The sequence below is a fragment of the Thamnophis elegans genome, chromosome 10 (genome assembly GCF_009769535.1).
Source record: "Thamnophis elegans isolate rThaEle1 chromosome 10, rThaEle1.pri, whole genome shotgun sequence".
NCBI classification, from domain to species: Eukaryota; Metazoa; Chordata; class Lepidosauria; order Squamata; family Colubridae; genus Thamnophis; species Thamnophis elegans.
Genome location: NC_045550.1, coordinates 9,246,281 through 9,273,999, shown reverse-complemented (window position 1 = coordinate 9,273,999; position 27,719 = coordinate 9,246,281). Strand labels below are relative to the sequence as shown.

General features: G+C 37.8%; 1 protein-coding gene across 1 annotated transcript in view; it reads right to left on the bottom strand.

Moving 5' to 3' along the window:
- Positions 1–2,676: 2,676 nt before the first annotated feature.
- The window catches only part of FGFR2 (fibroblast growth factor receptor 2), a 101,484-nt gene continuing 76,441 nt past the window's right edge, over positions 2,677–27,719 (bottom strand). Inside the window, exons 8-15 of the mRNA XM_032224940.1 lie at positions 27,118–27,239; positions 24,606–24,716; positions 22,914–23,104; positions 16,437–16,559; positions 14,374–14,444; positions 11,379–11,516; positions 7,783–7,888; positions 2,677–3,807 (exon numbers count right to left, since the gene is read on the bottom strand). Of these exons, the coding sequence (XP_032080831.1) occupies positions 3,643–3,807; positions 7,783–7,888; positions 11,379–11,516; positions 14,374–14,444; positions 16,437–16,559; positions 22,914–23,104; positions 24,606–24,716; positions 27,118–27,239 (1,027 nt within the window). The 3' untranslated portion in view covers positions 2,677–3,642. The remainder of the gene's footprint in view (positions 3,808–7,782; positions 7,889–11,378; positions 11,517–14,373; positions 14,445–16,436; positions 16,560–22,913; positions 23,105–24,605; positions 24,717–27,117; positions 27,240–27,719) is intronic.

Below are 27,719 nucleotides of genomic sequence, written 5' to 3'. Positions count from 1 at the left end.
TTCATTTCCTTCTCATGCAAAGGTCAACAAAATAACTTGCCAATAGTTAGCACTCTGCCTAATGTGTCCAGGTTTTAACATTCTAATCAATTACCCAGTAACTAGGGATAACAAAATCTCATAGCCAATTTACTGTAACTAGTTTAATCAGGGAATAGACTATTCTGGGAAAAGCGGGTTCCCCTTTCCTTAAATTTTCTTTAAAAAGCATGCATTTCTGTGAAATAATAAAAAATAAGAATAATTTATAGAAATTGTATGTGTGATGGAACTTTAAGATTGTTATTGTAGTTAGTAAATATTCTGCATAAGGCTTAGAAACTTACAAGAATGTCAAATTTAGCCACTAGAGAATAGGAACATTAAATCACCTTATTCAAAGCTATCACTTCTTAGCAATAGCAACAGCAGTTAGACTTATATACTGCTTCATAGGGCTTTCAGCCCTCTCTAAGCGGTTTACAGAGTCAGCATATCACCCCCAACAACAATCCGGGTCCTCATTTTACCCACCTCGGAAGGATGGAAGGCTGAGTCAACCCTGAGCCGCTGAGATTTGAACAGCTGAACTGCAGAACTGCAGTCAGCTGAAGTAGCCTGCAGTGCTGCATTTAACCACTGTGCCACCTCGGCTCTCAATGATAGTTAAACCATAGTTATATCAATATCACTCATAATTAGCATTTCGTAACGATAGTTAAACTATATAGAGACCACTAGTGAATTCTACCTAGCTTGCTTAATTTTCTGCTTGTTGTTTCCTAATACTGTGCAATAATGAAAATAGAGCCAAAACATTAAAAAAAATATATTCCAATGGTGGATATCTTGGGGAAAGATTTTGATATATATTTGTGTTATAAAAGAATCTGGAAATGGAGAAAGTTGTCAGAAAATATCAGACAAACATACTGATGTTCTATGAATCTCAACCAAATTATAAAAATATATAATGTTCATTCTATAGACACTGGAGGCTTACTTACTTATATTTGATTAGAAAGCACCAACCACATGTGTTGCAATTGGAGAACTTTGAAATATAAGAAAAGATTGTGGTACCCAATGCAGACATCCACCGAGCCACCATAAATGGACTGGCTGATGTAATCAATCATAGTTTGGAATTTATTTGTGCATCCCATAATATAATCCATTATGTAGAAACTTCTAAATCACCGTTTAAAATACAATTAAAAAAAGAAACCTAAGGTGAATGAAATTAATTTTGCAATGTTAACATTAATGCCTGTGGAAAACCTCTGTTAATGCTAAGGGAAATGACCTTTTTATATCTATCTCTGTCTTTGTTAAATAAGTCAGCTTGAACTGCATTCATATTGCATGGCAACACCAATCTAAAATTGTCTAAAAATGTGAAAACATGTTCTTAATTCTGAAAAAACATGTTACAGGAATCTAATATTTCTGGTCAGGTATCAATGTTTAAGACTGGATAAGTGAAATTATTTGTAATTATTTGTAATAAATAGATATAAAGTAACCGCCAAGAAAGATATTCCAATGAAGTTCTGAAATTGCGACCTTCTCAATTTTGTTACTTTAATATGAAGATATTTTTTTAAAAAAACAGTGCTACATCAAAACAGCCAGGAAGCAGATATCGTTATCTGCTGGTCGTTACCTTTAAAGCCCTACATGGCTTAGGACCTGGATACCTACGGGACCGCCTCCTGCCACATACCTCCCAACGACCTATAAGATCTCACAGATTGGGCCTCCTGCGGGTACCGTCGACCGGGCAATGCCGGTTGGCGACCACTCGGGGGAGGTCTTTCTCTGTAGCTGCCCCGGCCCTGTGGAATGATCTACCTGCAGAGATCCGGACCCTTCCCACTCTCTCGGCCTTCCGTAAGGCCACTAAAACCTGGCTGTTCTGGCAGGCCTGGGGCTGTTGACCCCAAAATATGGTCCAGCCCCACTTGGAACGGAGTGCATAGTGTGTTTTTTAAATCTATCTTTTCTTTCCTTCTCTTCTTTTTTATTTATTTGTATTGTTAGCCGTCCGGAGTCCTACGGGATTGGGCGGCATATAAATGTTATTAAACTTTAAACTTTAGTACAGGTAGTCCTCGACTTATAACAGTTCATTTAGTGACCATTCAAAGTAACAACAGCACAGAAAAAGTGACTGATGACTGTTGCAGCATCCCCCAGGGTCATGTGATCAAAATTCTGATGCTTGGCAACTGTTGCCGTTGTCCCGAAGTCACGTGATAAGCTTTTGTGACCTGACAAGCAAAGTCAAAACCAGATTCATTGTGTTACTAATTTAACAACTGCAGTGATTCACTTAACAACTATGGCAAGAAAGGTCATAAAATGGGGAAAACTCACTTAACAAATGTTTCACTTAGCAACAGAAATTTGGGGCTCAATTGAGGACTACCAATACTTTCTAGTCAAATGCATGTCTGAGGACACTTTAAGATTGTAGAAAATTTTAGACAAGTTAGAGTACATTCTTATTTTAAGTATGTCTAAAATTTGTTCAGTCCCTATTTGTGTCCACCCCATTAAATAATTTCCTAGTTATAAATTGGGAAAAGGTGAGAAGAATGCTTTTCTAAATGGCTATGTTTCTTGTTCTTTAGCAGTCGTAATCTTGAATAGTAACAATGCAAGAACTGAAGAGAGTAATAAAAAGATACTTTGTTGATAAAAGACACGTTTTTATTTTTGAGAGCTTTGGTTTTAGTTAAAGCAACAGCTTCTCATTCAACATTTGAAACCCAAGTTAATCAGAACATTAATTTCCAGAATTAGTTATATACTGTAAATATTTCTCTCTTTAAAAAAAATTGACAACTAGTAACTTTTGAGCAATATATCTACTAGTTCTTTGTGCTGTCTGCATAGAAATGCCATTTAAATTACAACATAACACAACCCCTATAAAAGATTAATTGTTTTGTACATTACCAATTAATTAATAAATTAATGATATACCATTTTTCCCTGAAAGTAAAATATTTTTCACCTTTGGATTTGAAGGAAGAAGGGGGGAAAGGAAAAGGAGGAGGAGGAGGGTGTGGAGGATTGAAAAAAAAAAGGTCTTATGCAAGAAATGTAGTTACAAATAGCGGTTTCTTTTTTTAAAAAAGAAAGAAAGATTAATTTCCTCGAAGGGGGGGGGAGGATGCATTTTTAAATCAATACAAAAAAATAGTTCATTGTAAATATATAATATATATTTGTACATATTTGATTATATTTACATACATCCAGCACTTATATATTGCATTTGTGCTCTGTAAGTGTGTGTCAACATATATTTTCTCAAAATATTACAAAATTAACAAAGAAGGCTGGTCTGAAGTTTGCCTCAAGTCCAACGTGTCCATTGACTTTAGAAAGGCTGTTTTGGCTTCAGGCCGAAGAGCTAACTTGCTCATGGGCATCCACAAATGGCCCATGAAAATTCTTCTCTTCATAATATTGGGTGATGTTCCAAGCTACTGCTTTTCTTTTTTGCAATAATTAGGCAACTTTTCCCCAATTTTGGTTTTTCTTATGCACAAGAAAATCTTGTGTGTGTCTAAAGCAAGAGACTCTTTTTCATGTGGTAAATACTGTAGATGCTGTGGTTTCATTCCTTTGTGGAATTGGCAGAAGTTCTTTTCATGTTTTGACACTTCCGTTTATGTGTTGGTACTTAGGGAGGCAAGGTTCATAAGACATGGGATCGGAGGAGAAAACAGAATCGTCCCCTGAAGAACAGGAACTCCTGGTATCTGGATAGCTAGGCGAATACTGTTCCAGTGGCCCACTAAGGTCGAGGTATTCCTGAAACGAAAAATAAACAAGCAAGTCAATCTTGTATTGCCTTAAGATGGTACCATGCATCGTGTGGTTTAATAGACACACACAAAGTAGCAACAAACAAGGGGAGACCTTTCACATGAGTTAATGGTCACAGGCGTCTCTTCTTTACAATTTACATCCTTTATATGAAAATTACTGGATGACTTTGAGCTGCTTATTATCTCAAGGCTTAGACTGGCATAGACTACCTAAAGCTAGACAAAGCTGCTTAAACCCAAAAAGATGGCTACATGAGCTTTGCAAAAGTATTCACCATTAAGTTCAAATTATTTGGGAAGAAGAAAAGAAGGGGCATTTTCACAGATCTTTCTTTGCAGAATTCCATCCTACCTAATGTGCCATTAACTGCAGTGCTGGTTAACTTTAAGTGAGTTTAAATAGCTTTTTAAGCTGTTTTTGCATAGATGCTATATTAGATGGTTTTAATTTCCTGTTGATTCAAAAATATATATAATAAAGAATTGCTTGTGTGGGCTTTGGTCTTAATAAGCTTTTATTAAATGCATTCACAAATAAACAATACACTAATGCTACATATTACCATATATGGTGGACTTGTAAAAAGGTTAAAGCATTTTGGATAAAAATATGGTGGATTATGCAAAATATTCTTTAAAAAAGGATAAAGTTTACCCCACAGTTATTCCTGTTAGGTATAACTACTGATTGTACTGTTATAGAGACTAACTTGATTTTGTATTTAATAACGGCAGCAAGACTGTTGGTGGCGCAATACTGGAAGAAGGGAGATTTGCCTATTATTCAAGAATGGACATTAAAAGTCACAAACTTAGCAGAGATGGCTAAAATATCAGCATATCTCAAGGACCACTCAAATGAGAGATATAAACTGGAGTGGAGAAGATGGATTGACTATATTCAAAATAAATACGGGACTAAGAAATTCCAGATACTTTATGACTGAAGAAGCAAGGAATGATATAATCTGTTTAGAGTTAGCCTAACAAAAGAGGAGTTAAAGCTCAAATGAAAGATGATACTAACTTTTTTTAAAGTTTATTTTAGAACATCTTTGTTAAAGATTTATACCCTATATTTGTTCTGAGAAGTCGGGGGGGGGGAGGTTGGGGGGGTTGAGTTCAGGAGGGGAGGGTGGGGGAGGGGAGATAAATATTTGTAAAAGCTTTTTCTTTTCAAAAATTTTCAATAAAAAAAATAAACAATACACTGGTTTCATAGAAATAGTATGTAGGTAAGAGAACAGTGAAGGAGAAAGGCCCTTTTGCTCTGCTCTCAATCACCATTAAAAGAATGGGATAAAAATGAAATAGCAACTCCTCATAAAGCCAAGTATTTTCAGGGAGATACAAAAAAGGAAAACAACAGCAAAGGGATTTCTGAGGCATATGTACTGTATATGTCCCAACATCAACTTCAACCACACTATTTGAAACACATACACTAACCACATCAAATGAAATGTTTTGCCATTATAAAAAAAAAAAAAAACAAATTTTCACCCTACGGAGAACTATTTTTGTCCAACACATGGAAATAATTTGCAGAAAGAAAGATCATTTCATTCAACTAAACTGTTTTATAATACCTTGACATTTCAGTGAGGGTAAATGAGCTGCAGTACAATGTACTTTTTTATATGGTTTGTTTTTGCTACATGAATAATTGTGGGACCCAATCAACTGAGCCATTCTTTTAAGCAAGCATAAGTGAAATCAGCCAAAACCACGCAAGGAATTGAGAGTGTTCCTTGAAAAAAGCCATTTATATTAAAGAAATGAATGCAAAGGAACATCTATTGCTGAACAATGCCCACTGCATTTCTATGAAAGCAAAACCAGCCATTGGATCAACCAAATTGAAAGCTAGATTAAAACATTTCTAGAAATAACAGTTCTGGCAGGAGAATAAAGTTATTTTTCTCCTTGAATTGCTTCTTCTCTCTTTCAACTTCTGCAGAACAGCTGTTTTTTATTTAAATGCAGTTGTTTCATTTGCTAAGCCATATTTTGGTTCCGAGATGAGAAAAACCAATTGTATCAAGCTAGGTTTTCAAACACTTTTCCTGTCTACCATTTAAAAAAGTCAAAATAGTTAAGATGGTAATGATAAATTCAATGTAAAATAAACAAGAGCAAAACACATAGTATAAAAGAAATTGCAGGGAACTTTTGATTTAACATTACTTCCGTATCTCATAAGCATTTTTTTTTCATGTCTGGTGTGTGTTATCTCTATGTTATCCAGAGACAAGATGAATCTCACCAGAACATGAAGGGTTAAACTCTGGCTTCTCTGCCGTCAATGGCAAAGATCTCACAGACTTCAAAGAAGTAATAATTTTCTCATATGAATTGGAATGACAGCTTTGAGAAATAAGATGGAGCAGGACACTTTTGGCACAAATGGGAGGAGGAAGCTATTAGAAGAAGATTGGGTGTATGTGATTTCAGTAGATTCAACAGATTTATGTGGTCAATACAGGGCTAGAACCAATTTACGCAATAACTCTTACTCGGTTTCAACACTTGGGGTAGCCATTGGCATAGGCTCGCATATGTAATTTTAACTGTCACATTCCAGAATATCTTTCCCTTGTTATTATCCAAATGTATCCTACTTCCAAATAGCTTCCAAAAACTCTTTGGAAAAAAAAACATATTTCAAATTAAATGTAAGTTTCAGAACTTGTATATCTTAGCCATAACATATCCCTCCCTATTTTTTCCCGGTTAAAATTCTAGTACAATATTCAGATTCCTTTGTGTATTATATACAAATACTAAAATTCTAGGGCATCCTCCTTTAGCAAAACGAAAGAAGTAGAGCACAACTAAGATTTGATTCTAAATTATTTGTGTGTGCATGCGTGTGTGTGCGCATGCACACACACACACACACACACACACACACACACGTGTGTTTGGGAAAGAGATTTAGGGTTAGGGTTAAGATGAGCAAATACACATTGACACGCTTTATAGATTATGCACATCAGTCAATGTTGATAGTATTCTAAAGTTAGAAGATCAAAATTATTGCAGCATAACCATCTAGAGTCAAGAATTATTATCATCAGGCATGGATTCTTCAAAGTGTCTATCTGTTTGACTCTGCAAAGCTTAAAAAGCACAGAACAAAATAAAAGTGTTCCTTTAACTCATCGTAAGTGCATTATGTGAGTGATATAATAGACATAATATAATTTTATTGGGACATTGAAAGAGAATGTATTCACAATTTAAATAAATCCATTTTGTCTGCCATTTATCCATCCCTACTGTTTTCTATTTGTATAAGTAACAAATTAAAATAGTAAACTTGGGAAGAATAAGGCTTTAAGTGTCTATCATCCCATCCCCAAATATATTTTTTGGCCAATTATCCTACCTTGCACCTTGTAGGTTACTTTATTCTAGTACAGGGGTGGGGAACCCATGGCCCATTTATGACTGCTAGCTCAGGAATTCTAGGAGTTGAAGTCCACAAGTCATAGCAATAGCAGTAGCAATAGCAGTTAGACTTATATACCGTTTCATAGGGCTTTCACCCCTCTCTAAGCGGTTTACAGAGTCAGCATATCGCCCCCACAGTCTGGGTCCTCATTTCACCCACCTCGGAAGGATGGAAGGCTGAGTCAACCTTGAGCCGGTGAGATTAGAACCGCTGAACTGCAGATAGCAGTCAGCTGAAGTGGCCTGCAGTACTCCACCCTAACCACTGCGCCACCTCGGCTCATAAAGGCGCCATGGTTCCCCACCTGTGTTCTACTAGATCCCAAAGGAATTCCCTGTGTTCAGATTTTGTTTTGTCGCATGAGGCCAAATGTGCAATAAAGAAAATCCAGCATCTAGATTTTCTGTAATATGTTGGTTGCCAGTGATTATCTGCAGATTATCTCAACAACTCTTATTGCCATTCTTTACTTAATGTTTAAGGACAAATTGTTTTACTCACCTCATTAGTTGTAAGTGTGAGGATACGATCTAAATCTTCCACAAGCTGTTTAAAAGTAGGTCTCTGTGAAGGCACCGCATGCCAGCAATCTCTCATCATCATGTAGCTGTGGAAACCAGCATTTTATTAAGTTAATTAAAGTCTCTGTGGCATATTCCTAATATCTCACTGCTGTTCTGCAAGAGGTCAGGATGTATTCACATTTTACATGTCTTTAAGTATTTTGCTCTTTAAGAAAACATGCCTGTGGTTTCAGAGGATTGGAGATGAAGGCAAAGTAATTCAGTATGTTTAAATACCATTTTTATGCAATTAGTTGAATTTGCAATTAGAAATTCTATCAGCAGAAAAGAGATTGTGGACCATTGTTAAAGGTGAATGTGATGTTTTTGTCATTCAACACCATGATTTTTCTGCTTACATTAAAAACAAGTTAAAAGAACAGCAGGAAACTCTTTCTTCTGGCGCTCAATTTAACATATGAGAGCCTCCTGCCCCATTGCAGAATTTTTTAAAATTTATCCCCATAACCTCCTTGCTCACGAATTTCATAGGATATAGAATTGATGGAGAAAACCCATTTGTGCTCAGCTCCAGGTAAGTTATACTGGTTCTTATTCACTATCTGTATTTGTCCTTACTATCATTATAAGACTTTAAAGCAATGCTTTCTATAGAAAAAAAAAAAGATCACTCTCCAATTGTTGTTGAATTACAAATTCCATTATATCTGGTGCTTGGCTACAGAAACTAGAGCTATTGGGAATTGGATCCCTCCCTGGCTGTCAAAATCTTCCTTTGCCTAAAATAAATAGTTTGCTAAAAACCTTCAAACTTGTAAGAGGTGAGCCTTGCTGAACAAGTCTTCCTTAGTTATACGGTACTGTTTAATGTTTATATTAAACAGTAATATATTTAATATAAATATATAACGTATAAAAAGAAGTGAGGTTATCAATACTGTCCCCATCAATTCCAATCCCTGAATTATGTATTAGCAAAGGGAGGAATTGAACAGTAAATCACCTAACTTTGTTCTCCGTTTCCTCTATGTGATCATTATTTCCACCCTCTAGATAAATTAAGGTAAATTAAATGGGCATGCAATATCCCATTAATGGCATTCAGCTGGAGGTAATCCTAATGCTGCACTAAAGAGAAAAGGCTATTCTAATTGTCTGGAAATCTGTCCAGATTGTACTATAATTCCATACGTAAGTAGAAGATAGAAAGCTTATTGCTGATTATATGAGAAATCTGTGAACCATATGCTAGGACTACAGAGGTTCAAGGAAAGCAATGTGAGTTAGGTAAAAGCTTTAAATGCTTTTCAAATGCTTTTCTGGTCCTGAACAATTATTTAAACAAAATAAACTCTTGCCTAATTCAAGCTAGATAATGATTTCTGCTTGTTGTTTTTTCCTTCCTAAAAATACTTTGCTTTTATATACAATCTCAACTTAGTGGGTGTTACATGCAACGAACTTCAGATGCAACAGATAATGGTCCCATTGTATCAGATCTTTTATCTCATTTCTGTGAAGATACCTTTAATACAAATGACTTAAAATAGCACAAATGGTGTTTTCAAATTTAACAGGCCCTTGGAAATAAAGGACAGCCTTCCTCCACGTGAATTAAATTGAGGTTTTACTCTATTAAAAAAGTGGAGCCAGAGAAAAAAGCAACAATCGAAAGCAACACAAAACCTACTCCATTACAGGTAGTCCTCAACTTATGACCAGGACTATAATGGAGCCCAACATTTCTGTTCCTAAGCAAGGCATATGTTAAGTGAGTTTTGCCCCATTTTGTGACCTTTCTTGCCACAGTTGTTAAGTGAATCACTGCAGCTGTTAAGTCAGAAACAAGATTGTTAAGTGATAATCAGAACGTCATAAAAGGTGAACACTTGATCCTAGGACACTGCAACCGTCATAAACATGAGTCAGTCATCAAGTGTCTTGAATTTTGATCACATGACCATGGGGATGTTATAATGGTTGTAAGAGTGAAAAAGGGTCATATGTCACTTTTTTCAATGCCATTGTAACTTTGAACCGTCACTAAATGGACTGTTGTAATTTGAGGACTACCTCTGCATGTAGTTAAAATAATTCAGGTATCTTTTTTGCTATCAAAGGGTATTTTGACTTCAATTTCTCTGAAGTTTAACACAGCATGTTAAACTTCAGAGAAATTGAACTCTCTCACATATATACACGTAACCAGTGCCGGATTTTCCTATAGGCTAACTAGGCTTCAGCCTAGGGCCTCAAGATCAAGAGGGGCCTACATTCAAATTGTTAGCAAAATTAAAATTACACTATTCTAAAAACAGTGAACACTAAAACACTGAACCGAAAATAAGGAGAAATTCTATGCATATGACTAATAAACAAACATAAAAATGTATTGGTTAAGATCGTTCCAGCGCCGCGGCAGTTGGGGAGCCCGCCCACATTCCTGGCACAGGCGGTCGGGCGAGAGGCGCGGCCGCTCCCAGTAGCCGCCCCGTCGACGCGGAGCCCACCAGCGGCCAGGTAGGTGAGGGCGAGGGGGGCGAGCCAGGCAGCTGAGCGCAGCAGGGGAGGCGGCTGGCCTCGCTGCCTTTGCCGCAGAGCAGAGCCGCCCTCCGTCGGGAGGCCAGCTATATATATTGATATATATCACAGTAATGATGTATTTTATTGTCTCTCATGTAATTTACAAACTTAAAAATGGGAGGTGAAACGGCCTCATAAGTGGAATAGCCTAGGGCCTCTTTTCATCTAAATCCGGCCCTGCATGTAACACACATTCACTCTATAGGCACAATTAAAAAGTTATTTTGTGACGTCCTCTGATATCATGGCAAGGCTTTGGCTTTATTTTTTAGCAATGCTTCACAGGTAAATTCCTCGACTTACAACAATTCACTTTATGACCGTTCAAAGTTACGTCACTGAAAAAGGGACTTATGAGCATTTTTCATACTTACGACCATTGCAACATCCCTATGGTCACAAGATCAAAATTCAGAAGCTTGGCAACTGACTCATATTTATGACGGTTGCAGTGTCCCGGGGTGATGTGATCCCTTTTCCTATCTTCTGACAAAAAAAGTCAATGGAGAAACCAGATTCACTTGGCAATCTCGTTGCTAACAACTGCAACGATTCACTTAACAACTGTGGCATGAAAGGTTGAAAAAAGGGGGAAAATTCACTTAACAACAGAAATGTTGGGGTCAATTCTGGTTGTAAGTTGAGGACTACTTGTATTTCCTGCATTAATGGTGAAATGCACAACTGGATGCTGTTTGGATGGAAATAAAATTTCAACTGCTTTTCACAATTGACAATCCCCATTTGAGAATTATAAACAAAGATTTTTATAGTTATGATGAAATAGTTATTAATACTTCCTACCAATGTATTGACAGTTACGTTTGTAATCGTTTTAATTAATTGCAAGAGAAAATGTGAATTGTGCCCTGGTAAGCCATACACTGCGTTGATGTCACATATATTTAGGGAATAAAAGAACAAAAATTGCATGAAATCACAAATGCATGTTAAATCTATTCTATGTATATATGTCTAAAGAGCTCTTACAGTTCACTGGTGCAATTGGCAGGTTTGTCCATTCTGTGTCCTTCTTTAAGCAATTTGAAAAGCTCTTCCACGGGGATTCCTGGGTAGGGTGACCCACCTAAAGTGAAGATCTCCCACATTAGGACACCAAATGACCACCTGAAATTTTTTTTTAAAAAAAAAGGGAATTAGGGGTGTGCGAATCAGACCAGTGCAGAATCTTATCCTATAATTAAATCTCCATCTGTCATCAAATATGCAGTATATATCCTGAACATACCAAATTTATAAATAAATTGGCACATGATAAAATGCAGAATGTGTGGTAGTTATAAAATAATGTCATATGTAATCCAGCCTAGGCAATAGATGTACCTAAATCCTGCTAAATTCCTTACAGTTGGAAAATTAAAGAGATGCAATTTAAAAAAAAACCCAAAGGAATTGTTTTGTTGAGATTGGTTCAAACTATTAAAACTGTTTAGACATTTTTATCATGGTCTAATGACAATGTAAGAAGTTCTCCTGTCTAAATGAAACCCAGAACAGTTTTTTGTTGACCTGGAATCTCTATAATTATGGTTCCACCACAAAACCGTGGACGACAAAATCGCAGTCGACGAAAGCGCGCATTTGACGTCATCACAGCGCGACGAAAACATTGCGCTGTGATCGAAAAATGTAAAAATAAAGTGAAAACCTTACCCTAACCCCCCCAAACCTAACCCTAAACCTAACCCTAAACCTAACCCTTAACCTAACCCTAAATCTAACCCTAAACCTAACCGTTAACGTAACGCTAAACCTAACGCTAACCCTTAACCTAACGCTAAACGTAACCCTAACACTCTAAACCTAACCCTAACCCTTAACCTAACCCTAACCTTAACTTTATGTCAATCGGCTTGCTTTAATTTAATTTTTATTTCAATTTTTAATTTTTTTCGTCGCGCTGTGATGACGTCAAATGCGCGCTTTCGTCGATCGCGCTTTTGTGGACCGCGGTTTTGACGGGTCACGATAATTATTACTCAGTCTCATAAACTCCATTCTTGGAGGACTGTTGAGAAAGGAGTGGCCTTCCAGCTCCAGGTGGATGCAATAAGAGCTGAGGTGGCGCAGTGGTTAGAGTGCTGTACTGCAGGCCACTTCAGCTGACTGTTATCTGCAGTTTGGTGGTTCAAATCTCACCAGCTCAAGGTTGACTCAGCCTTCCATCCTTCCGAGGTGGGTAAAATGAGGACCCAGACTGTGGGGGCAATATGCTGACTCTGTAAACCTCTTAGAGAGGGCTGACAGCCCTATGAAGCGGTATTGATAATCAGGTTCCATTTCTATTGGAGTTTCTTCTGGAGTATGGTATGGTACTGAGATTGGCCACCTTCATGGATTACCTTCATTGATTAACTGACATTCTTGATGAGCTTGTATTATCAACTATGATATACTTCTGGGTGGTCTTGAGTGCATTATTTATTTCATAGTTTAGACTTGGGTGGCATCCCTATGGTGATGTAATATAATTGGTGTCCTTGAACATTATCTAAATGTAATCTAAATTTAATGGATGAGAGTGGATGAGAGAGAACAAGCTGAAATGAGATTAAGAAAGAATGGGTTTGCAGATTGAAAGTACTCCTTGATTTCTGTCCCTGGATTTCAGGTGTCAGCTGTGATGAGGAATGTGTTTACCTAAGTAAAGCTAATATGCTAGCTGAAGCTTTTTCTGAGCTGGTAGGGCCAGAGCATTGGCTAGCTATATTCAAATTCAAATTCAATAGCTATATCTTGCAACAAGCCAACTCAACTATTGCAGTGAGACTATCCCTGAAAAGTATCTGTACGTTGCAACTGGTAAAAAATTCTGGATTGTTATCCTGTGCAAGGACAAATATCACATTATGTCTACATTGAAAAATCCTGACAAATTATCTCTTACACATAGAATTGAAGACATTGATAGCGAATTTAAAGTCCCAGTGGCTTGGGGATCTGATTATCTGCAGTTTTTATTATGAATTTGCCTGGTTACTTCAGTGAATAAGAGAGATTGTTGAAGATGCTCCCACTGCCAGAGGCTCAGCTGTTTGGAGCATGGGAGAATGCTGTTTCCAACAGAAGTTCAATATTATGGAAAACTCCTCCATGTGTTCACCTTTCCCTCTTCCAGTATATAGGAAATTGTTTTTATTATTTTAAGCAATCATGAAAGTTTCCATAAACAGACAGGTAAGATATAAGCTTAATAATAATATGAAAAAATATGACTATGCTGAAAAAGAATAATTAATTATATGGATTGGATATTTAGGCTATTGCCTCATTCCAGAGTTCTTTTGACAATCCTTAGAGAAATATATAAAAAAATATTATTTCCTGACAAATGTCATCTTGTACTGCAAAATTCAAGATATAGGAAGCCACAAATTACTTGGTTGAGAATAAACTGCAAGTCAAATAAGTTTTTAAAAAATGCTTGGGCAGTGTGCATTTCTAAAAAATGGTTTAGTGGAAGAAACCTATACCTATTGAGAAGAAGCCAGATCATTCATGTGTTCTGAAGCTAACCAGATTATTAACAGAGCAATATCTAAGACCTTTTTTTAAAAAGGGAAATGAAACAGCAATCAAGAGTTTCAGAAAAGTCAGGAAGGAGAAACCTACTTAGAATAATATTGCTAAAAGAAAGTTCACACATCAGGAATGAAATTGAAAATATTCATTGTTTTCTTTGGCTTTTCAATCTAATGCATTAAGGGCGAAAGATCTTTTCTTATTCATTAAAAAGAGAGAGGAAAAACCTCACTAAATTTCCTCAAATATAGTATAAATATGTCCAAATTATGCTATAGTAAGTTATTTCCCATGGTGGTCCAAAGGTTAAAAGGAAAAATTCTATGAGATATAATTAAATCAGTTTAATATGTGTTTTATTATACACAATTCTGTTTCTTTGGAGGAAGCTATAAATTCATTTGAAGAAGATAAAAGAAGGTTATAAGATAAAATTACTTACACATCACTTTGATGTGTGTAAACTCTATCAAATAGAGCTTCTGGTGCCATCCACTTTACAGGCAGTCGACCCTGGGCATTTAATGAGAAAAAAAAGATTACCAAATGCGTTAACAAATAGTGCGGCATTAGATCTTGTGACTCATTCATAGACTTGTGAACAGAAATGTAAAGTATTCATGTCTGAAGCAGACAATAGAGCTTTATATTCAACAGCAGCTACAAAATCAGAGATGGGTTCCTACTGGTTCGGTTCGGTTGAGCTGAGTAGGTATTAACTCGGCTTGCCACACCCCCAAACCATTTCTCTCCACAGCGCTGTAAGAGCCACCATCTTGCTTTTTGCTTCTGCACATACACAGAAGCATTTTTAGTACTGCACATGTACACATAGCGCACATCAAGCACATGCGCATGAAGTACACATGTACAGTGCGTCCCTTAACTAATCGGCAGTAGCAGCAGCCGGAACCCAACCCTGATCTGCATCTTTCTTGAGTTTGCTTTGTATAGATGGGTGGGGTCAGGAATATACTCTTCTGAGCTCAGGAAGTGTTATGGAAGTGATAACAGGATATCGGGAAACAGAACAACTCCTTTAAGCAGCTGAGGACAGGTACCGAGAAAGTGCTTGTGCTGGGTCCAAAGTACTTTTGCTAGCTTTGGATCTGAGCACTACAAACCTTTTAACTTATGATTGTTCATTTCTATGGACCTGGAATTCAACACTAAAACCTCCAGGGTTGAAAAGAAGAGAAGATAAAAGCTCATTATCTTTTATTATCTCTTGTATAAGGTTCTAAACTTTCCAAAGAATTCATATAATCCAGAAAGATTTTATTTGATCATAAACTAAACTAGCCTTAAGACATTTGCAGATGCTTTTTCAGAATCTTCTCTATTTAATTATTGAAATAAAGAAAAATCCAAATGGCCCCAGATTTAGCCAATGGTACTCATTACCACTCACAACAGTTCTAGAGCGGAAGACAATCCCTGGATGGATCCCACTCAATTCTGTTTTCAGTCAATTATATAAAAAGATGAGACACAGATATGGTAAAAAATAAACAAGCATTTGTATTTTTAGCAAGAGGCAAAATGTAATGATTCAGAATATCCATTCAGGGATTTGTCTAGAAAAATACAGTAGTTTTCTAATATTATTCATACAGACAGTTTTCACACTGTCAACCTCTTTAGTTTTATGAACGTAGATTTAATCAAATATACCTTTTAAAAAGCCTCATATAAGTAGCTGCCTGTGATAAGGACAGCTCATCACATTCATAAAGCGAAAGAGGTTGACAGTATGAAAACTGTCTGTAGGAATACGATATACTGGTAAATGAAGACCTTGTGTACTTTAACCAGGAGAATGTCAAGAACATCACCAAGATTCCTTGAAGCCCAACTGAAACATGGCTAATCAGAGATATTTACAGGACTAAAATCAAATGTCATCAATTAAAGAATGTGTCCCACAAAATCATCAATTACATAAAAATGTGTCTCACAAAATCATCAATTACATAAAAATGTGTCTCACAAAATCATCAATTACATAAAAATGTGTCTCACAAAATCATCAATTACATAAAAATGTGTCTCCCAAAATCATCAATTACATAAAAATGTGTCTCACAAAATCATCAATTACATAAAGAATGTGTCCCACAAAATAATCCACCGAATAACCTCCACATAGTGGCATAGGCAGGTATATGTGTCTGAGTTAACAATTCTGTCCCTCTCAAACAGACCCACAAATTGAGAGTGAAATAATGTTCTACAGTTTTAACAGACACCATTAAAAAAAAAGAGCCACTAAAATTTATCCCTTATAAAGCATCATGTAACATGTACTTTTTCAGGCTATGTAAGCAGATAACCTTTCCTTCCTAGTAAAAAGGAGTTAGGAATCCTTACACACTTGCCTATTATTTTCATTCTTTGATTAAAAGTTAGGCTGCTGTACAAAAAGTCCATTAAGAATGCATTTGCCTTACTTAAATGCACTGGGAAAAGATAGTGGATCAAGTGATAAGACTGCCATTCACTTACATTAGTAGTCTTTTTATAATAATCTATATTGTTGATGTCTCTAGCTAACCCAAAGTCAGCTATTTTCATGACATTATTTTCAGTAACCAAAACGTTCCTTGCGGCTAAATCTCGATGGATGCACTGAAAAAGAATACAATGAAATAAGATACAAAGAAATCCGAAACCCATCTGTAACATGATTCTCAGTTTTTTTTTTAAAAAAAATGTTATTGCTTGAAACAGATACTTACATGAGATATTTACGTCAATATAAAAAAGCACTTCACATAACTAAAATACAAGATGTTCCCATGATTCAAAATGTGGAGGCTCCATCAATTCATATGCACTGATGCTTTCTTTTTGCCAAACCCACCCACAAACAATAAGAATTCTCTTGATGGAGCCAAAAAATAAATAAATAAACACCAACAAAGTCTTACAGATAACTTTAATGAAGAATCTGAAAAGTGATAGGCTGAGAAAAGAAAAAGATCTTCAGAAAATTCTGTTTTAAGAAATTGATCAAAAATAAAATTAAACATGGAGAAATAAAATAGAAGATATACTGATGTTTATTACTGAGTTCTATTCAAAACATTCAAGAAATCATTTAGAAACTAGGTTTACATTTGACTTATCTATTTTTATTCAATCTTTTTTTTTTTACTCATGATGATTCTAATTTTATATTTGCAAAAATTTGATTTGAGATTTTGACAATCTTGCTCCAAAGTTCTCCCAGGACTTTGACACTAGATTGCAAAGCAAATGGATAATAATAATTATATATATATATATATATATATATATATATATATATATATATATATATATATATATATATATATATATATATATATATATATATATAATTATATATATATATATATATATATATATATATATATATGTGTGTGTGTGTGTGTGTGTGTGTGTGTGTGTGTGTGTGTGTGTGTGTGTGTGTGTGTGTGTGTATATTTATGCTGATAAATAAATAAAGGGAGACTAGTATAGATCTATTTCAAGCTATTTAGCTCTCATCAGCTAGCCATACCCTTGCTGGGAATCGAACCTGAAATAGATCTATACTAGTCTCCCTTTATTTATTTATCAGCATAAATATAACAAATGTAACAAAAAGGCAACAGTAAAAAATATTGGGTGTCTGTCTGGATGGTCTCTTGTGACGAGCCGAAGGACAGAGAGTGGAAGTGTGACCTTCCTCCCATATTTGGGCATACCAGGGGTTGTGACTTATATATATATATATATATATATATATATATATATATATATATATATATATATATATATATATATATATATAAGAACTGCACAATTATGAATGATGTTATTCTTTTAAATTTATGTCTTTAATTTATGTCTCATTTCTTTTTCTCTACTAGATTTGGAGCTACAGTATGTCTTATGTAACTTATTGGAATGGAAATTGGAGTTTTTAAAATATAAAATTAGCAAAGAATCAAATGTTAGCCAATTGAAATATGGGGAGCCTGAATTTTTTTTGCTATAAATCCAGAGTATTCCGTGTTATATAGCTTGCAATTCTTGGCATTTTAAAATTAAGCTGATCTACTATTTTTATACATTATGCTTTGCATTTTCAGGTTTTCAAACCATTCATTTGTTCTATTTATCTCTAGGGCTTATTGTTGAGCATTAAACAATTGAATCCCAATAAAGCATCTTTAGAATAATACAGCAAGAGCTGAATTAAGAACCGAGAAACAAAAATCTACAGCCATGTGGTCAGGTGTAAGGAATAATGTAAAGAATGGTCCAATATCTACTCCCAGTAATAGTTTGAACTGGTTCTCTTGATTACTGAAACACACCCACAAAGCTGTTGTTAGTTGAAATTCAATTGCAAAATTAGGCTGTCACTAAAATAAGCAGTTTAAAAAGAAGGTATATAAACGTATCCAATCTAACACACAGATTGAGGCAAAGTTTATTTTATACTTAAATAATATCTTCTGGGAAGCATTTTAATCATTTCAAAGCTTCCCAATAAGTACTTATATCCTTAAAAGTATTCCAGTCATACACGTCAAATGCTCTGAAAGCAGTTTTCTTAAAAGCAAGTCTAGATTCTTTGGCTACTTAAAACCTGTTGATTTTATCTTCTGCCACTGAAACACAGTACTATTGTACATGGAGATATAACATAATTAGTTTCTGTTGTTGTAATGTGAACATTTAAAAAAAAGCAATCAAATGGGAGGTAGGGAAACTTTGTTGAATTGATTCAAGAAATCTGTTCTTCAAGAGAAGAAACTACATTCAAGTCCACTTTACCTGCAGAAAAAACTCAGTGCAGCACAGATATTGAAACAAGTAGTGGAAAATCGTATGGAATGGCATGTCAAAAGAACCCTTGTTTGAATCTTCCTAGCATCATCATCTTTCCATATTAGTTTTCCAGAATTACTGTATAAAATAATAATTACTATGTGCAATATAGCAGAGAGATTTTGACAATGATGATATTGAAATGGTGGATAGTTTTTGACTTTTACGATCAACCGTCCATAGTAAAGGAACAAGCAGCCCAAAAATATGCCACAGACTGGAATTGATTAAAAAGCCATGAAGGCCTTGGAAGAGACCATGATCAGAGGTGAGTTCCTACCAGTTTGCATCTATTCGGTAGAACCGGTTCGTCAAATCTACTGAACCGGTTAGAAGAGGTTCCACCAGTGGACCCGGAAAGTAGGCCACACCTACAGAAGAGGTTCCAAAAAATTTTGAAACCCACCACTGCCACACACAGAGAGAGAGACAGACAGACAGACTAACAGAGAGAGAGAGAGAAAGAAAGAAAGAAGGAAAGAAAGAAAGAAGAAAGAAAAAAGAAAGAAAAAGAGTGAGAGAGAGATGAAAGAAAAAAAGAAAAAAGGGACAGAGACAAAAGGAAGGAGAGAGAGAGAGAGAGAGAGAAAGAAAACACATGGCCTGCAAGTCACTCCCACCAGGTCACATGGCCGGCAAGCCACTCCCACAAAGGAGGCCACACCCACAGAGTAGGTTCCAAAAAATTTTGAAACCCACCACCAACCATGATGTATCTATATCTACAAAGATCAGAATTGTACAAGCCATGGTGTACTCTGTGACACTATATGGACTTTAGAGAAGCAGGATATGAAGAGTTTTGACATCTTTGAACTATATGCTGAGAATGTCGTCGGCAGCTAATAAAACAAACTGAAGGATCATCAAACAAAAAACCCCAGAATTCTCACGCAAGGCACAAAGGACCAAGCTCAAATTAGCCTACTTCAGACACATTATGCAAAGACCCAGCTCTCAGGAAAAACCTCCAATGCTGGCAAAGGTGGGAGGAAAGGAAAGAAGAGGATGATCAGCAACAAGATGGATGGACGCAGTTAAGACGGTTACACCATTGGCAGACTTGAAAGAACAGGTTAGAAATAGGTCACCTTAGAGAAAATTTATTTATGTGGTCACTAAGAATCCAAAAACACAACGTGTTGGCATGTAAACATTCCATCCATCGATCAATTGCATAAAGAAAAGAATTACTGAGACAAACGGAAGTGCCTGGAATTCTGGACAGCAGAAGATAAATGTTAACCCTGATGTCTCAATGATTGTTACCCTGTTTCCCCGAAAATACGAGCTGTCCTGAAACTAAAGCCTTGCCACATTTTTCATGTGGGCAAAAATATAAGCCCACCCCCAAAAATAAACCCCCTGGACAATCTCCCCTCCAGCCAGGCAGAGCACCACTCGCTGACCTAGCAGTATCCCAAAGGCACCAAGCCGCGGGAATGAGGTGGGGGGCAAAGGCGCTCATGTTGCTTGGTGTTTTCGGGGTACTGCTAGGTCGGTCAGTGGCGCTGTGCCCAGCTGAAGAGGGGGGGATTGTCGGGCAGCTGCTCTCTTGCGAGCGGACTCCCGAAGAGCCAGGCACAGCCTCAGGGTCAAATGGCTGTGTTGAGCTGTCGCAGCAGCAACACAGCAGTCATGAGAGGTGACCATGCTCACGAGCAGCCACACAGCAATCCCCCTTTCCAGCTGGGCACAGCACAGCTGACCAATCTAGCGGCACCCAGAAGGCACCAAGCAACGCGAGCGCCTCTTCGCCGCTCTCCGCCTCCCACGGCTCGGCACCTTTGGAATGCCCCTAGGTGGGTGAATGGGGTTCTGCATGGCTGGAGAGGGAGTTGCGCGAGCGGCTTTTCCGCTCCCCGCTCGCGTGACTTGCAGGCTCACAATGCCCTTCACTAACTCTGCAGAGTCAGGGCATGTCCGCTGCTGGTGAAGCCGGCCGCTTGGGTTTTTTTTTCGGCTTTCAAAGCACAGAGGACAGATGCCACTCTGGGAGTACGCTCTATGATTGTGGGCTGCAGAGAGTGCAACCATAAAGCACGCTCCCAGAGCCTCATCCATCCTCCGTTGCAGCTTCCAAAGCACGGAAGTAGGATACCGCTCTGGGAGTACGCTCAATGGTTGTACGCTGCCATAGAGCGTACTCCCAGCATGGCATCCATCCTCCATGCTTTGAAAGCCAAACAAAACCTCCAAGCGGTGGGTAGCGCCCACAGCGGAGATGCCCTGGCTCTGCAGAGTTAGCCAAGGGCATTGTGAGCCTGCGAGTCGCGCGAGTGGGGAGCAGAAAAGCCGCTCATGCAACCCCCCCTCTCCAGCCATACAGAGCCCCATTCACTCATCTAGGGGCATTCCGAAGGGGCCAAGCCGTGGAAGGCAGAGGGCAGCAAACAGGCACTCACGTTGCTTGGTGCCTTCCGGGTTTTGAGGATCGGTGGAAAGACGAGACGAGAGCCAGGACTGCCAGAACAAGAGGTTTATTTACATTGAACTATTTACAGGCAATTCAGCACCATCCCTGCTTGACAGCTATTTAAATGGACTGTCAGAGCAGGGATAACCAATGGGCGCGCTTTCAGCATCTGGCAACTGATGACACTATGCCCTAGCCAATCAGGGCGCTTCTAGCGGCTAGCAACAGGTGATGCTGCGCCCTAGCCAATCAGGGCGTTGCCTGGCCTGTTGTGGCTGCCAGGTCGTATGTCGAGGACTTTTCGAGTCCTCAACACCGGGTACCACTAGATCGGTCAGCAGCGCTGTGCCCAGCTGGAAAGGGCGGTTGATGGGCGGCTTCTTGCGAGCGTGGCCACCTCATGGCTGCTGTGTTGCTGCTGTGACAGCACAACACAGCCATTCGACCCTGAAGCTGTGCCTGGCTCTTGGGAGCCCGGCACAGGGAGTAGCTGCCCGGCAACCCAAAAACAATAAGCCCTCCTCTTTAATAAGCCCAAGGCCATATTTTGTGGGTCAAAAAAAATGTAAGACCCTGTCATATTTTTGGAGAAACACGGTACTTATAATGATAATGGGGCACAACCCCTTTCTGAGCATGTTTCCAGAATTTAGAGGCAAACAGCTGTACTTTCACTATATTTCTTATATTTCCTGATATTTTCAAATTTCTAGTCATATCTTAATTCATTTATAGGATAGTATAAGTATTGATTTTCAAAGATAGATCACCTAATGCGTCAAAATAGAAATTAATGTTTATATAATATTTATTACGATAGGTTAAAAGCTCCTAGCAAATTCTAAAACTAAATTGAAATTATTCCAAGCTGGAAATGATGCAGTCACTCAAAATATACTATTTCACCTGTAAAACTGGACATGTGGCTTGAATTTGTTATAAATACTAACAATGTTTTGCTAATTTTTTTATGTGGATTCATTCCTGCCATTCTTACTGATCTACTTAGCAAGACTCCTTAACTGGCTATGATTAACTTCACAAAAGTATCTATATATGTCTACTGGACACTTAGTGTATATTTTACTATTTATTTATTTATTTATTTATTTATTTATTTATTTATTTATTTATTTATTTATTTGACTTATATACCGCTTCATAGGGCTTTCAGCCCTCTCTAAGCGGTTTACAGATTTTTAGCAAATTGAGTCAGCAAATATGTACTCTCTCTCAGCCCTAAAAAGCAGGGAATGACAAACAACTTCTAAAATATTGCTATTTTTTGGCGGGGGGGAATATGGATATTCCTGCCTACCAGGAAAATGGGCATGTTTTTGAAATAGCACTGTGTTGCTAAATGTCCAAAAGTAATATAATGAACAAATACACAGAGATCTTAATGTATGAAGTACCAGCCTGATCAATCTTTCATTCTCATTTTGGAGATTTATTGTCATTATATATCATGACTATGATGTCATAGACCTATAGCAACCACATAAATATAATCAGTTCTTTTGTTACATATATGTCCATAAGTTTTGTATAAGAAAGTGCTGAGACTCTTTTGTATCATATGCCAGATCTTATTCTTTAAATGTAAGAGAGTTCTCTTTCAGGTTGGAAAACAACATCTTTACATGACAATACCAAATGGCAATGAAAAACTTTTTTTAAAAAAAAACCCAGCACTGGCTTACCTTTTGTGATGCTAAATATTCCATTCCTCTTGCCAACTGGTATGTACATGAGACTAAGTCTTTGAACGTCATCTGCTCCTCAGGGACCCTGTTAATATCAAATGAATATTCCATTCCTGGTGGACGTCGGGCTCGCAAGTATTCTCGCAAATTCCCTTTGGAAGCATATTCCACGAGCACGTATAGAGGCCCTTTAAAATAAGCAAATAAGGAGCTATTATTATGATTCAGAATATCAATTCAACATATCTATAATAAGACCACCCCATATAGACCAGAAAGGCAAACCAGTTCTATTAAAAAATATTTTTTGGTGCTTCAACATAATATTATCTAGAGCAGAGGTGTCAAACTCAAGGCCCAGGGGCCAGATCCGGCCCACAGGGTCCTTAGATCTGGCATACAGGGCTGCCCTGGAAGTGAAGGACTGGCCCGCAGTGCCTCTGCCAGCAAAAACAGAGCTGTGTGCGGCCCTCCTGAGATCTGTTTTGCAGATCTGTTTGCAGATCTGTTTTCCCGAGATCTCTTGCAACTGTCTGCCAGTGAAAACAGAGCTCTGGAGGGCTGAGAGTGCTCAGGCCACCACAAGGGCTTCTGACACAAGTGACGTTGAGCTGGTCATGTTTCACCATGGTCATGCCCATCCGGGGCCCTGAGCTCAAACACAAACCTGATACAGCCCTCAATGAAATCGAGTTTGACACCCTTTATCTAGAGCACGGGTGTCAAACTTGTGGCCTCATGTTGAGCTGGAGTGAGCATGGCCTGCACATGATGTATCTGGCCCAAGGGCTGCCAGTTTGACACCCCTGATCTACATCATGATATTCAATAATGAAAGATATGCATTTATCATTAGGATTCAAATGTCATTGAAAAATTGGGGGGAAATGTTACATTTTCTTCCAACAGAAAGTAGATTAAGATATTAGAAAATGAATCTAAAAGCAAAACAATACTATTCTCCTGCATCTCTTTTTCTCTCTCTTCATTAAAAAGAGAATCTTTATGCAACTCTCCATACTAGTTGTACAGTTTAGTATTTCACATAAGTACTGAGCCGAGGTGGTGCAGTGGTTAGGGTGCAGTACTGCAGGCCACTTCAGCTGACTGTTATCTGCAGTTCGGCTGTTCAAATCTCACCGGCTCAGGGTTGACTCAGCCTTCCATCCTTCCGAGGTGGGTGAAATGAGGACCCAGACTGTGGGGGCGATATGCTGACTCTGTAAACCGCTTAGAGAGGACTGAAAGCCCTATAAAGTGGTATATAAGTCTAACTGCTACTGCTATTGTTCTCCAGCAACTTTCTCACAGACTCTAGGAAACTAGAATACAAAAATCCATCAATGGCGTGCAGTTAATGATCTTTCCAACTTCTGGGTTGGAGGGAATTACAGTGCAACAGTAGAGAAAGAAGGGTGGGAGGTTTAATAATATTCATAATACTGTAATACAGTTATGCAGGAGAATTAATGATTTTGGAAAGCAACATCTACAGTATGTCCAAGCACACTAACTTCTGAGTTATGTTTATTTTTTCAAGCAAAATACAGGTATGCTATTCATCAGGATCTTTCTACTGCCCCTCGGACTGCAATTTTCACTTAGCTTGTGCAGAATGAAAAAAGAAGATGCATGTTGCACAATAAAATGACATTGTTTCAGGACCTGCAAGATCCAAATGATACTCACCATCCTGAGTGCATGCTCCCAGAAGGTTGATGATATTTTTGTGTTTCCCAATCATCTTCATCATCTCCATCTCAGACACCAGGTCAGACAAATCTTTCTCTGTGGCGTCATCTATGCAAGACAGAACAAGTGCCATGCAGTTTTAAACAATATACAAACTCAACTCACTTTTCCATTAACTGATCTATTGTAACAGATCATCCAACTAGTAAAATTGCAATTCTTGACCAAATCTTTACTCCCTGCATTGATTTATACTGGCCAACTTCTTAGATGAGCTAAAAAATAGTTTTGTTTCCTTCCCAGGGAAATCAGACTGTGGTCTGTTAGAAATTCTTCCTCCTTTGATCTAGCAGGGAAATCCAAACAATATTCTTTCATACTATAAGAGTAACCAGATATAAACTTAGATTACAAGTAGCTGGTTGTGCATCTGTGTGGCTATAAATTCATAATAGCATAGTAAGATTTAAATTCATTTCTATAAGCAATAATGTATGGATTTTAATAAACCAAATTACTTTGGTTTAAAGTCGCCTTGGCTTTGAAAAAATCTCCTTCACTGCATATCTTGTTTTCATACATCTAATTAGAAGTAAACCCAACTGAAATCCGGAAAACTGTGGATGGGATTGTAAATTGTAAATCTTGGTGTTATATAAGAAACATAACATGTATTATTAGCAACAAATCCATTTTATTATCTTCAGTATTTAAAGATTTGTATAAGCATATGCCACACATACACACACCCAGATTCTGATTACATCAGAATCATTTAATATCTTTTTATAGAGGTTTTTCTTGTTATCTCCCCCATACTCCTTCTGTCTGAGAAAACACTATGTATAGGCTTATCATAGCAATAGCAATAGCAATAGCAGTTAGACTTATATACCGCTTCATAGGGCTTTCAGCTCTCTCTAAGCGGTTTACAGAGTCAGCATATTGCCCCCAACAACAATCCAGGTCCTCATTTTACCCACCTCGGAAGGATGGAAGCTGAGTCAACCTTGAGCCGCTGAGATTAGAACCGCTGAACTGCAGATAACAGTCAGCTGAAGTGGCCTGCAGTACTGCACCCTAACCACTGTGCCACCTCGGCTCTTAACCATGAGAGTATATGAGTGTCATTCATCAGTAAAGATTCTTATTATGTTAAGATGAAGTCTCAGGCTCTCTCATCAACACACTTTGATGTGCTTTCTTTATAAACTTTTGTTCTTTCTTTATTTGTTTCAAAAAGTGTCCAAAAATGATGTCCAAAAATGCATTTTGCTATGGATTCCTGAGATTAATGTCCATTAAGAGACTTGGTGGTGCAGTGGTTAGAGTGCAGTACTGCATGCTATTTCTGCTGCCTGCCAGCTGACTGCAATTTGGCAGCTTGAATCGCACCAGGCTCAAAGTTGACTCAGCCTTCCATCCTTCTGAGGTCGGTAAAATGAGGACCTAGATTGTTGGGGAAACATGCTGACTTTGTAAAACCACTTAGAGAGGGCTGTAAAGCACTGTGAAGCAGTATATAAGTCTAAATACTATTGCTATTGCTATGATGTAAACCAATGACACCGCACAGCAAGGTGATTAATCAGCCATGAACATTTTTTGCCTTGTTGGTAATTTTTGTTTGTGTGGTTTTTGAATTAGTCCCTAAAATGTTATTGGCAGCATTTTTCAGAAGTGGTTTGTTGCTGCTTTCTTCCTAAGGCTGAAAGAGAGTGACTGGCCAATGGTCACTCAGCTAACTTTGGGCATAAGGCCAGACTAGAATTCACTGTCTCCTGCTTTCCAGCCAGGTGACTTGATTACTACACAGATAGGCTCTCTTTGTCAGAGGTGGGTTCCTACCAGTTCGCACCTATTCGGTAGAACCGGTTCGTCAAATCTACCGAACCGGTTAGAAGAGGTTCCACCAGTGGACCCGGAAAGCAGACCACACCTACAGAAGAGGTTCCAAACATTTTTGAAACCCACCACTGGTCCTTGGATATGATTATTCTACACTATCATGCTCATATTTATAAAACTCAGTGCCTCTGTGAAAGGTAAGGATGACTACTGCGTTTGTGGTGCAATCAGAACATTGCGTGTGTTGAAGTTGTTTTAACGCAAACCAAAGATGCCTTTTAAAAAACAAGTTTACATCATACTCTTATGCATGCCAGTGCTGTGTGTGAGGTAATTTAAGGTGGTTCTGACAGTGTCGTCGGTATCTTCATATCCGGTCACATGGGCGGCAAGCCACTCCCATTTGGTCACATGGGGTGGCAAGCCACTCCCACAAAGGAGGCCACACCCACAGAGTAGGTTCGAACAATTTTTGAAACCCACCACTGCTCTTTGTAAATAGCCACTACTAAAATTAAATACATTGCCGAATATATTGATTTACTAGGAAAGCTGCTGAAGCCCACAGTGAACTAAATGAATTTTGGGCTTCTACCATTTAAGACTTCAGAGACCACGAAAAGAAATATGATTTGCAGAACTTGTCACTTGATTCTTTTACCTTTCAGCATTTTCACTGCAACAGAAACCGCTTCTTTTGGCCTGTCTTTGTCGATGCCCATTGCTTCTGCCATGACAACCTGACCAAAGCATCCTTCCCCAAGAGGCTTTCCTAGCGTCAACCTGGGATGTAAATCAAGGATTAGCATAAAGCATCTGATGTACAGTTGAAATCGGCGAAATACAAGAGTGAAACACAAAAGAACCTTTCAGCAAATCGTTTTGACTTGGACATTTCTTACAAAGAACTAACAAGGGTATTAAAATACATCCCGACGTTTGGGCACGTTCCTCCATTCAGCTTTTGAAGTACGGATTCTGTGTGTAATTAATACTTATTGGCAACACTTTCCTCATACACTTGGAAGTACCAAAACAGGATTTTATAGCTTGCTTGAATTCTGAAAAATGTCACTGATTCTGTATCTTAAAAGCACAAAGCATTTTGTCCCAAACTCAGGAATATTGCTATGGGTTATGAAATGTCAACAGATCAAATGGCTATTCAAAGCTTGCAACATTTTTTTATGTATTCTTGTGGAACGAACAATAATACCTACTGTTGGTATATGTTTTCCAATCGGTGTAAATGCACAATGTTTT